Source organism: Zalophus californianus, chromosome 3 (genome assembly GCF_009762305.2).
Source record: "Zalophus californianus isolate mZalCal1 chromosome 3, mZalCal1.pri.v2, whole genome shotgun sequence".
NCBI classification, from domain to species: domain Eukaryota; kingdom Metazoa; phylum Chordata; class Mammalia; order Carnivora; family Otariidae; genus Zalophus; species Zalophus californianus.
Window position 1 is genome coordinate 188,148,126 of NC_045597.1, and position 12,833 is coordinate 188,160,958.

At 44.3% G+C, this 12,833-nt stretch overlaps 1 protein-coding gene across 5 annotated transcripts in view; it reads right to left on the reverse strand.

The window, feature by feature from the left end:
* The window catches only part of NGEF (neuronal guanine nucleotide exchange factor), a 102,967-nt gene that overhangs the window by 55,698 nt on the left and 34,436 nt on the right, over nt 1-12,833 (reverse strand). For all 5 annotated transcript variants that reach the window (XM_027591226.1, XM_027591227.2, XM_027591225.2 and 2 more), the window contains one exon: nt 10,921-11,035. In XM_027591226.1, the coding sequence (XP_027447027.1) occupies nt 10,921-11,035 (115 nt within the window). The remainder of the gene's footprint in view (nt 1-10,920; nt 11,036-12,833) is intronic.

Sequence of the window (12,833 nt, forward strand, 5' to 3'; positions counted from 1 at the left end):
TAAGAACCAAAATTAGGTTGCTGAAAAGTTAAGGTTATAATCAGTCAAGCGAACAAAAGAAAAGGGCAAATGAAGGATTATAGTTAAAAAGAAATTGGAAATAAAACAATAAGTTAAAGCTAAGAAGCCCCGAGGGGCTTAGGGATTTAAATAGTAATATAAAAACAAAATAAAGGGAACAAAAGGGATTTGGCATTAAAGCAAATCCAGAAGCCTTGAATCTGAATAGTGGTAATAATTTTAAAAGTAAAATGTCAAAGGAAAACATTTAAAGGTGATTAAAAGAGGGGGGAAATTAGAAGGAAGACAAAAAGGCAAAGTAAGGAAGTTTAAAAATGAAAAGAATCATAGCTAAGATAAACCAGAATAACCAAAATAAGGCAAAATTAACCCAAGTGGGCAATTTAAGAAGTGGGAAGGTGTCCGCAGTTTAAAACACTAAAGATGTAATTATGAGTGGGTAAAACCCATGCTCCAAGCACAGCCCAAAGGCCATTATTATTATTGTTGTTATTCTTATTTTAAATGTTAAGGGAATCAAGTCCAAAAGACGGTCTGCTTGACCCCTTAAGATCTGAGCTCCTCGCTGCACCCTGAGCTTGTCCGTCACCTCTGGGCGGGGCGGGAGGAGGGACGACAGGGGCCACGCCCACCCTAGCCCCGCCCCCCGCCCTTCGCCCCTAGCCCCACAGCCCACACCGAGAAGGCCTTGTGGGTAGGTGGAGGAGTATACCCTTTCCACTTCCCCATGGGGAAAAAAGTTTGGAACTGCTGAAAATAAGACATAGCTGTCAGAAGTATATGAAATTAGCTGCATAAACTGTGAAACATAAGCCACAGTTATATTTGTTCTGAGACAGTGTAAAAATAGAAACAACTTCAGAGATAGAAAATTCAAACTTCTTCAGTCACCACGTCCAAGTGGCCTGAGATCCTTCAAAGGCTATCCTGCCCTTTGTTTATGGGCCGCGGACTGGGTGGGCAATTCCAGGGCCTCAGGCAGTGCCCAGGCTGGGGCAAGCCAGAGAGAAAATTAGCTGCGAAGCTCTATTTGCATTTTTCGTACTGAGGGCGCTGGGCCTCCGCTCTTACTGAGGAAGGTGGAAAAGTGGGTTATTTCCAAATGGCAGCTGGGCAGAAAAACCCCTCTGCGCTTTGCAAGAGCCTTAGTCTGCACGTTCTTGGGCCACTGCTGGACCCGTCTGCACAGATGTGTCTTCAAGTTCCTGGTAGAAACCTCTGCCCAGAGCATCTGCATTCATTCGTTCATTCATTCATCAATCTCATCAGTCATTTGCAAATATCGAGTGCTTCTGGTATGTCAGATTTGTGCTAGGTACTCAGGAGGGAACAAAACTTGGCATGTCCTGCCTGCAAGGACCCTACAGTTAATGCCCCCCCCCCACCCCCGGCCACTGTGACCAGCAGTGAGAGCTGATGATTCTGCCCAACCTTCTGGAAGAGGGGACCTGGGTAGGGGGTGGGGTGGGGCTGAAGGGTCTCTTTACTTCAGCTCCTTTTTATTTAAAAAACAAATAAGCTTTCAAAAAATTAACGTAATAAAAATTAAACTTTTTATTATGGGAAATTTCAAGCATACACTAAAGTAGACAGAAAGTTTAATGACCTCCCCCAAGGCAGGCTCAGCAGGGGAGTCTGCTTCTCCCTCTCCCTCTGCCCCTGCTCGAGTGCTCTTTCTCTCTAATAAATAAATAAAATCTTAAAAAAAGATCTAAAAAAATAACCTCAATACCATTAACACACCTTTAAAAATTAACAGTAATTTCTTAGCATCACCAAATATCTGATCCGTGTTCAAATTTGCCTGATTGTTTTTGAAACTTTCCCTCCCAGAGTGTTGGTTTGAAACTGGGTTCGAATAAGGTCTACATGTTGCAGTTGGTTAATATCCCTTTGTTGTTTTCTCCTTGCACCTTTGTTGAGAAATTGGGCCATTTGTCCCATTTTCCTGCTTGGATTTTGCTGAAGGTGTCTGCACTGTGTTCTTGTACCTGTTTCTCTCTTTCCTGCGTTTCTCGTAATTCGGTACTCTAGAGGCTGATTCCAGTGAGGCTGCTTCTCTTCAGCTCCTATATTGCCTCAAATGACTGACTAATGGCAAAACTCGAAAAGAGTTTCCTTGAATAAAGGAAGCAGCCCCAAACCTGCAGTGACTCAATATTTATTTCTTGCATTTATAGATTTTGTAAAGACTATGAGACTCTCCTAGTAACAACCCAAACTAGCATTTATGAACATCTGACAAACTGCTCCCAGGGTTATGGTACATGGAACTTCCATGGAAATTCCATGGAAACATGTACAGTTTCCGATATGGAAACTGTTCCCTGCCCTATGTCGGCATTCAAAGACTCACAGTGCCAGGCCTGAGTCTTTGGGGTCAATGAAGGATTTCGTGGCAATGACCATTTTGGAGATGGATCCAGGAATAATAATCACAATATTTAATAATCAGGAGGGTCCGGCTGAACCAGCTGGAGCAGAGTTGTTAACACTTAGTGAGGCTGTCCCTGTCTGCTCCCTGAGTGTCAACCCCTGGGGTATTCCAGGGTTTAATGCAGGTTGACCCTCTGTGGAATAATGAACTCCTGCAATTCCCCCCAGCATTGTCAGGAAAAGCAAAGGTATTTTCAGTTGGACAGTCAGTGGACAAATATTTTAAGCCTCAGCCTGTTTAGTTCATGCAGAGAAATTGTCCAACATGAAATTTTATAATGCAGTTTAATTTTATGTAGAAATGTCCATTTATAAAAGCACATGTTTGAGTTCTGTTCTTTTTTTTTCATATATATACATATTTATCATTTTGGGTTTTTTTTTTAAAGATTTTATTTATTTATTAGAGAGAGAGAAAGAGAGCACACAAGCAGGGGGAGCGGCAGGCAGAGGGAGAGGGAGAAGCAGGCTCCCTGCTGAGCAAGGAGCCCGATGCGGGGCTCGATCCCAGGACCCTGAGATCATGACCTGAGCCAAAGGCAGACGCTTAACCACCTGAGCCACCCAGGTGACCCTCAGTTTGTTTTTTTGTGATATGAAATGGTTTCTGGGACTAGACCCCTGACTTAATGACACTGCATCTATAGTAAAGACCCAATGTGCAACACCTTGACTTGAGGTGACCCCTAAGGGACCGATCTGACAACGGACTACGGTTAGGAGGCTCCCTGTGCCTCTGGGCTCTGCCTTCTGTGAGCAGCTTAACAGGAACACCCTTCTTCTCACAGCCAAGTTTACCTTAGGAATACCTTCAACTGGGGCAGCCTGGGAATGATCATGGGGTGTGGAGTCAGAGCCCCTGTATTCATGGTCTAGTTGTCTCACTACTGTGCAACCTCAGGTAACCTAGTTACCAACTTTGGTTGAGTCTTAGTTTTCTTGTCTGTGAAATAGGGATAACCCTAAGAGAATTTAAAGAGATAGTGCACGTAAAGGCACTCAACAGTTATGGTTCCCTTCTTGTACCCCTCTTTGTAGCACATCTGTCTGTAGTAATTGTACTTCCCTCTTGTCCAGCAGCACTGTGACACCCCTGTTGCTGGCATATGGAAGAAGACTTTGCAGAACACCCTTGGGTGTGTTGTGGACAATTCTAGAAACCTTTGGGGGCAGGTACTGACTGCTAAGAAGAACATTACAAACTCCAAAGCAGCACCACTCAAGCTTCTTATAAACTGGAGGACTGGTTCCTGGGTCATTATGGGTTTTGGGGAACCTCAATCTTCTACTCCAGTCCCTATTGCTCCTACTTGCATTCTGCTGGTTCTTACCTCACCCTTGGCATTCTAGACTCCGAGTAGAGTAGAGTAGAGTAGTCTACTAGAGTAGACTCAGACTCTACTAGGTATGTTTTGAGTGCCTGGCTATCCTCCGCATATCCTCCACATACATCTCAAGGATAGTCCCAAACATGGCTCCCACTGATGAAGTGGGAATGGTCCCATTAATCCTACTTTCTGTTCTTTAGACTAATTGGCCGAGAGATAAACACCCGGCCAGCCAGATTCTTTTCTTTAGAAATTCTTTCTAAGAGACACAAAAGGAAGTATCCATTGGCTGTGGGAAACCCACCTGAAAGGTCATACTGTCTATGGCTGCCATTTGGGTCATGCACAAGCTGATAGGCAGTGAGAAGGAGCTGGTCTGAGGAGAGCGCAGGAGAATAGAACAGTCCATAGAGAGAAGTAGAGAGGAATACAGCCCACAGCCTTTAAGAAGATGAGAAAATGCTCTGGTTCCTGATGGGGTTTTTCCATCCCTGTCAAGCTGGGCTTCATCTCTTATTCTTGGATTCTTTGGGATTTCAGCATCCTTACAATAGCCCTCTTTCACTTGAACAAGTTGAAGTAGGCTTCTGATCTTTGTAATCAAAGCATTCTTGGCCAGGAACTAAAACAAGGTTATCTATTCACGGCACTATTCAACCTTGTAATGGAAGTCTTTGCCAGTGCAATAAGGCAAGAAAAAAACAAGTAGAAGGCATGAAGACTGGGGAAAAAAGAACTAAAACTATCTTTATTTACAGATGGCAGGATTGTGTACATAGAAAAATCAAAGAAATATACAAGTAATTAGAACTAATAAGTGACTGTATCAAGGTCACAGGATACTAGGTGGCCATGCAAAAATTGTGTTTAAACATTATACCAATGAACAATTGAAAAGTGAAATTACAAAGCAGTGGCATTTAAAATGGGATCAAAAGCATGAAATACTGAGGCACAAATGTAATTAAAATACGTGTAAATCCTCTGTACTGAAAACTACAGATCATTGCTGGGCTAATTTAAGGAATATCTAAATACAGAGAAGGTTAGGGCATATTCATAGATTGAACAATTTATTTTTTTTTAATGTCCAAGCCTTTTTTTTTTTTAAGATTTTATTTATTTATTTGACACAGAGAGAGAGCACAAGCACGGGGAGCAGCAGGGAGAGAGGGAGAAGCAGGCTCTCTGCTGAGCAGGGAGCCCGATGTGGGGCTCGATCCCAGGACCGTGGGATCATGACCTGAGTCAAAGGCAGACACTTAACCAACTGAGCCACCCAGGTGCACCTACATTGAACAATTTAATATGCTAATGTTAAACTGTCAGTGATATCCAAATTTACCTATAGAGAAGATGCGATCTTAACCAAAATCCTAGCAGACATTTTTTGGAGTAGAAATTGACAAACTGATTCTAAAATTTATATGGAAATGCAAAGGACTTAAAATAGCCAAGACAATCTTTAAAAAGACCAAAGTGGGAGAGCTTGCATTACCAGATTTTAAGACTTAGCATAAAGCTGCAGTATTTAAGTCAGTGTGATATTGGCATAAGGAAAGACACTCAGATCAATGAAACAGGATAAAAGTCCAGAGAAGACCCACATGTCAGCAGTCAGTGGATTTGGGGGGAGGGGAAAGACCAAGGTAATTCACTGGGGGAAGAGAAGATCTTTTAATAAATGATGATGGAGCAGCTTGTATGCATATAGACCATAGACCTAAATGGGAAAGCTAAAAGTATAAAGTTCTTATAAGAAAAACATAGGAGAATATCTTTATGACTTTGAAGTAGTCAACTATTTCTTAGGATGGAAAAGGAAGAGCAAAGAAAATGATAGTCTTCATCAAAATAAACATTTCTGATCATTAAAAGACAGGAAGATTAAGAGAAGCCACACTGGCAGGAGATATTTGCAACATATATATTTGACCATGGACTTGTATTCAAGATATGTAAAGAACTCCTACAAATTCAAAAAAAATTAAAAATGGGCAAAAGACTTGAACAGGAACTTCACAAGAGAAGATACATGAAGGGCCAATAAGTATATGAAAAGGTGCTCAACGTGATTGGTCTTCAGGGAAATACAAATGAAAACCACAGTGAGAAACCACAGTATGTTAGAACAGATGCAGGTACAAAGACTGACATTTCCCAGCATTGGCCAGGACCTGGAGTGACTGGCACTTTGATATCTTGCTGGTAGGAGTGTGGAATAGTACAACTGTCTGGAGAAATTATTTGGCCCTTCCTAATACTATCAAGCATCTACCTGTCATAAGACTCAGCACTTCCACTCCTGGGCTCCTGGGAACACACTCGGAGAAATAAGTGCATACGCCCACAGGAAGACTGTCTTAGAATGCTCATAGTGACTTATTTATAATGGTCAAAAACTGGAAACAGTCCAAATATCCAACAGAAAGATGGATAAACAAATTGTGGTACTTTTCTTAGTAATAAAAAGAGCAATCTGATATACATACATTGATGAACCTCAAAAATATTATGTTCAGAAAAATAAGTCAGATAGAATTAGAGTGCACACTGTGTGATCGATCCCACTTAACACAAAGTTCAACAACCAGCAACACTAAGCTAATGGTGATGGAAGCAGAAGACGATTATGTCTGAGAGGGTTAGGTATTGACCAGAAAAAAGGGGTCTTAGGGAGCCTCATGGGGCAATGGAAATGTTCTGTTTCTTGGTCTGTTTAATGGTGTTAAAAAGTAAACCTGGTTAATGGTGTTAAAAAGTAAACCAGTTCTCAACACCTCACCTAAGTACTGTTTCAACACCCCAGGAGTATAACCTATACCTGGTCAGTCAGGAATGTTCGGATCAGCACAGATAAGGTGATCTGTCACAGGGGCCCTCTTTATCCCCTAATGGAAGATGAGGTCATCCGCCAACTAAAACCTTTTTGTCGCCAAATGAAGGTGACCTCCCCTGAAATAATCCTTTTTTTTCTGTTTATAATATTCTCACGTTGCCTTGAAAAACCTTTCCCTTTGTGTAGCCCTTCAGAGCTCCCCTCTACCTGCTAGAGGGGATGCTGCCCAGTTCATGAATGGATCAATAAAACCAGTTAGATCTTTAAAATCACTCAGTTAAAATTTTTGTTATGTAACAATGATCAGGTGGGTGTATATGAATATACAAATTTATGGCTGCGGACTGATTTGTGCCCCCCCTCAAATTCACATGTTGGAGTCCTAACCCCCATGTGATGGTATTTGGAGGTGGGACCTTTGGGAGAGAATTAGGTTTAGATATGGTTGTGAGGGACAGGCCCCTGTGAGGAGAAAAAGGCCAGAGCTTGCTTTCTCTCTCCGTCCACCATATGAGGACGCATGAGAAGGAGGCTGTCTGTAAGCCAAGCAGGGAGCCCTCCCAGAACCTGACTGTGCTGGCGCCCTGATCTCCAATGTCCAACTTCCAGAATGAGGAGAAAATAAAGGTCTGCTGCTTAAGCACCCAGTCTGTGGTGTTCGTTATGGCCGCTGAGCTGACTAATACATTCATCATGCCCAAAGTGTGTACATTTTGTTGTCATGTAAAATTTCTGTCTATGAATCCTTTTCAAATTACCTTGATGAAAACACTAACTACAGTGACAATGACAAAAAAGTGGGAGAGGCTATTTGGGGCCCTGCATGAGATGGACACTCTACATCATCCTCAGTTGCTCCCAGTCCCTTCCCTTCCCTTCCCTTCCCTTCCCTTCCCTTCCCTTCCCTTTTTTCTGTTCTCTGTTAAATTTGAATCATGGAGCCTGCATTTCCATGCACAAATATAGCAGACAGAATTATTTTCCTGACTTAGAGCAAAAGGGCCTCTAGCAGGAATGGAGAGCTATGGGCCCTGGGAAAGTGACGACGGAAACTTAGCAAGAGATGCTTGGACTCAACCATGGCCCTCTGAATGAGGGACACAGCCCACGGAGATGGGGACACAGGATGTGGGCTGGAGCAGGGATTGCATTTCTTTACACAAATAGAGGTCTGAATACCGTGGTGCTAGCAAAAGGAGGCGTGAGCAGAGGAAGAGAAGAGAATGGATGCTCCATGTGCATGGGATACACTAATGGTACCCCAGGCGTGTCACGTCAAACACACCCCGATGTACCGTGGCTCCTGCGTTCCCAGGAGAAACTCATATTTTGGTTTTTACCTTAAAAAGCAATAGCTCGAAGCCCTGGGAGCCCAACAGCCCATCGGGAGGTTTTTTCCTTGAGAAAACTTTTCCATAGCAGGTGTGTTGTGACTTAGCCTGCCATGGAAAACCAGTCCAGAAGACATAATAGAAACAATGATCACAGTGCGGATCCTAAGATTGACTTAAAGAAGCTCTCCAGAACTTCTGTCCTCACTGGGCCACAAGAGCAAAACAAGCCCAGGGCCAGCTGGTCCGGGTGGTGTGCAGACAGGAAGGGGATCCGGCCTTCCTGCCCCCTCCCCACTTGCACCTGCCTGCCTCTGGCACCACCTGCCCAGGCCGTGCGTGGGATCTCAGGCAGAACACACGCAGAGCTTTTCTGGTGACTCCTAGGTTACAAACAGACGGTCTCTTTTGCTAGGTATTCAGAAGAGCGCCCCGAACTTGCTACAGAGTACCAGCACTCCTCACCCAGTGCGGGCCTGCACCGCTGGAAAGCCTCCACTTCCTGCTCCATCACCTCCTGCCCCGCCCCCCGAGCTGTTTGGGCCCTCAGAGTGGGGCACCTGTGGGGGCTCCTCAGAGATACCGCGCGGCGGGGGGGGGTCTCTGGCCACATCTAGAGATGAGATGGCTGACAGCCTCATAGAAGGGGAGAGGAGAGCGCTGAGCAGGGGGTGAGGGGCATCCACACCAAAGGCAAGGCAGAGGCACGCCACAGTTCTGTGGCGTGTGCAAAGCTCTCAAGCCGGCCACTTTATGACTCCCCAAGTTTCTCAGCCACTTTCTGCCGAGGTCCACCTGGCCCCTAGCAGGAAGCTGTCTTGGGTGGTTCATGCTGGTTCCCTTCCTTGAGGTCCACCCTTGGATCCAAGAAAACACGTGCCCCCCCCCCACCCTGGCTCCATGTCCTGCTGGTTCTGTCTCTCTGGGGAACCCCCAGGGGAAGGAGTGGGCAGCTCACAGCACCCTGACAGTCACCCCCAAACTAAAACAAAACCTGGTGGCCAGTCTCCATCTCATTCTCTTTTTTATTGATTGTGAAAATACGGAAGCATTTGTGTACTGGTTGGGAAATAGCCACTGTCCTGAGCAGTTTTCCCTTCCCTGCTTCCAGAGCCCTTCCTCTGCCCCTCTGGGACTCTCTCGAGAGTGTTGGGTCCTGCTTGTCAAATATTCGTACTGTCACTCCTGCTGACGCCTGGATGTGAGGGATGAGCTGAGGGCCACTTCACCCACTGTCTCTTGGAGTGTCCTGTGTAGGTGGGCAGACTACAGTGTTGTTCTTTGGCTCTTTTTTTTTTTTTTTTAAGATTTATTTATTTATTTATTTTGAGAGAGTGAGAATGAGAGAGAGAGAGAGAGAGAGTACATGAGAGGGGGGAGGGTTAGAGGGAGAAGCAGGCTCCTCGCTGAGCAGGGAGCCCGATGCGGGACTCGATCCCAGGACTCCAGGATCATGACCTGAGCCGAAGGCAGTCGCTTAACCAACTGAGCCACCCAGGCGCCCTGTTCTTTGGCTCTTAAGCCAGAACAGAGGCAACAGGAAGCAACTGTCTTTAATATATAATTCCATGTAAGTGAACTAAGTCCTCGTTTATTTATATACATAAATGCATTTTATTATATTATTTATTTAAATTCTATTGTATTACATATTTTATTAAGTTATATATATACATATATATAAGATGTATAAAAATTATATATATAAATATATAAAATCAAGGGCCTATGGTCAAAGTAGTATTAGGAGGCGATAGAATGCCTACCACCTGGTTCTGGGATGGGATGCCTAAGCCCGTATATCCCCCAATACAAATATAGGAATACTATCTCCCTGCAAACATCCAGGGGTTTGTAGAAAGTGTGAAGTTTCTAGGAACTTAAGGAAATAATGAGAGACAGGTGTCAGGATTTTGTCACAATGATACTTATCATGGTGTGGCTTACAAACCAGCAAAAAAATCGAAACTCCTTGGGGTCAGAGATTGCTGTTGCCTCCCTGTATCCATTCTCCTTTATTCCTTAGTGTGGAACCAATTTACCAGGGGTGGAAGCAGACCTGGTTTGAAAGAGACATACATTTTCCAGCTTCCCTTGCAAGCGCCAGTGGCCACGTGACTCAGTCAGTTTGGGCCAATGAGATTTAAGCACCCAGTTATTGAGTGGGCTTCAGGGAAGCTCCCTAAAAGAAGAGCAGAATAGGCTGGTGTGTGCCCTCACCACCCTCTGCTTTCCTCCTTCCCACCACCTGAATGGTGGCTGTGATGGCCGGAGCTCTGGCAATCACCTTCACAGCCGAGTAGAAGGAGACTGGGTTCCTGGAGCTGCCCTCGCAACTCCCCAAGCTTTTTTCACTCAAGAGCCAAATAGATCTCTGTCTCATTAAGCTGTGTCATTTGGGTTTTTCGGCTACAAGCAGCTAAATTTAGTCCTAGCTGAAACAATAACCAAACGTCCAACAACAGTAGCATGATTAACGAATTACAGTCCTATCATACTATAGATTATTTTATAGCCATTGAACAATCGCGTAGAAAAATATTTGGTAACATGCAGAAGTGTTTGTGACATACTATTAAGTAAGTCTGAAGACAGGATATATAGTAAGATCCCATTTTATGAAGAGAAAATAGGCATAAACTGTATAAGAAAAAAAGCTTTGCAACAGTTGTATTAAAACCTCTCTGGTGGTGGCGCAATACAGTGATTTTCCTTTTCTACTTGAAATCTGTAATAGCCACAATTTCCTAGTTTTGTGACAGAAGAGTAACAATGGGTTATTTTTTTTAAAAAGGAGATTGTGGAGTGTTTCGTGGTTTGTTTTGTTTTGTTTTAACATGGGCAACAAAAAGTGACTTTTTTAAAGACCCACGAGACACGCTTGCAGCCGTGTCAAGATTTGCCACAATGGTCCCCGCCACCTCTGGTCGTAAACCGCCCCTCCTGCAGGGAGGCTTCCTCTCACCTTGTTCTCTTGGCTCCTGGGTCTGGCTGTATCGGGGTTCTCCACCGAGACATCCTGCTCTGGGGGGAATTCAAGGTCAGGGACTCATTTACAGACTGTCCATTTTCCAGTGAATCTGTGACATTTAAGAAAGGCAGAGAGTTAGAAAGTATGCATTTCCCCCCTTTCAGGCAGTTCTCTCTGTGACAGGGACAGTAGCAAGTTCACCTGGGAGGGAAGGAAGAGGAATGAAGAGGGGTGTTGTTCCTCTCACGCCCCTGAAGGGGAAGTTGCCATGGCTTGCACGTGTTTGGTGACCTGGGATGCCATCTGTACAAAGATTATAATTACGATGCAAGAAGCTGCATGTGTATACAGACACAGTGGGAAAAGAATATTGGAAATGAGATTGCAACTTAGATATAAACCTGATGAATAGCTTAGAGCCCGATAAAACCAGAACTACCAGTGTTATTGTTCCTAATGGGCTAAAATCATTTGCAATTTATCCAGTCTTTTAACATCTAACTTTACAATGTCCTAGTCCTAAGCGCTATGAAATAATAAGTCAAGCTCCCTCCCCTGGGCATCAGGCTCCCTGTAGGTGGGCCGTCAATCCCCGATCTACGTGACTTTGAAAAGGCAGCCCTTTAGCAGAGTGAAGCCAGAGCACAAATCTTTTGTTGTTTGAGAGAGGGCCAGAGCCGCCCGACACCAGCTGATCCGTTTTGTCTGCTCCTCCGAGGCAGAGCAGGGGGAGAGTTTTCTCCTTGGACTCTGGATCAGGAGGCTCTGGGCTGTCTTGGGAGTTAACTCCAGGGAAGTGCAACAGAGAGTCACTTTAAAAATAAAACTCTGGGTCTGATGAAAATATTTATGGTCTGGACATCACTGACATCTTTGAGGGTGGCAAGAAGTGAAGTGACCCTTGTTCTAGTCTACACCGGCGTCGGCGTTCTCGGCTCGGCTCGGGAAGCCACACACTCTTTCCCCCTTGATGCTGTTTTCCTCTCCAGGCTCATCTCCAACCCAGCCCCACACCTGCCTTTGCTCCTGCTCAGAAAGACCCCCCCCCCCGCCCCCCGCCAGGCGCCGACCCTGGGCAGCTGTATCTGCTTTTCTGTCTGCTTTGCAATGCTCGAACCCTGCGAGATCCGGTAGGGCCCCTGCTAGCCACGTGCGGCTAGTATGCGCTTGAAATGTGGCTAGTGTGACTCAGGAAGTGAATTCTTCATTTCTTTTCAACTTAATTTAAATTTAAATGTAAAAACCAATACTCAATTTAGTTACTGGAAAACTTTTAAGGCTATATGGAATGGTCTGGGTATGCAAATCTGCTTTTCTGATTGTACATTTTATGAAACCTAAATCCATATCAAATATTTCCAACAAAAATATTCCATGGATTTCAAAGACATACTGCAAAAAAAAAAAAAAAACCAAAAGAAACAAATGCAGAATGTCTCATTACTAACTTTTTATATTCATTCTTGACTACGTGATGGAACGATGATATTTTGGATGCATTGTGCTCAATACATGCATTGTTAGAATGAATTTTACCCATTTCTTTTTACTTTTGTTAATGTGGCTACTGGGAAATTTAAAATGACATATGTGGCTTGCATCATATTTCCGTTAGAGAGCGCCTCTCTAACCCCCTTCTCCATCTGCACAGGCTTTGGGACTAGAACGATCTGAACTCCCGTTCACGCCAGGTCACTCGCTAGCTGTGCAGTCTGGGCTAAGTGATTCAGTCTCTCTTTGCTGCAGTTGTTGTTGTTTAATCTGTAAAATGGGTGTAGTAAGGACACCCATAACACTGAGTACCTCCAAGTGCTCAGCCAAGTTAGCTCCTGCTGTCTCTCTGGCCATGTCCTCATGCATCCCTCAAGACTCATCTAAAGTATCATCTTATTTGGGGAATCGTTCCT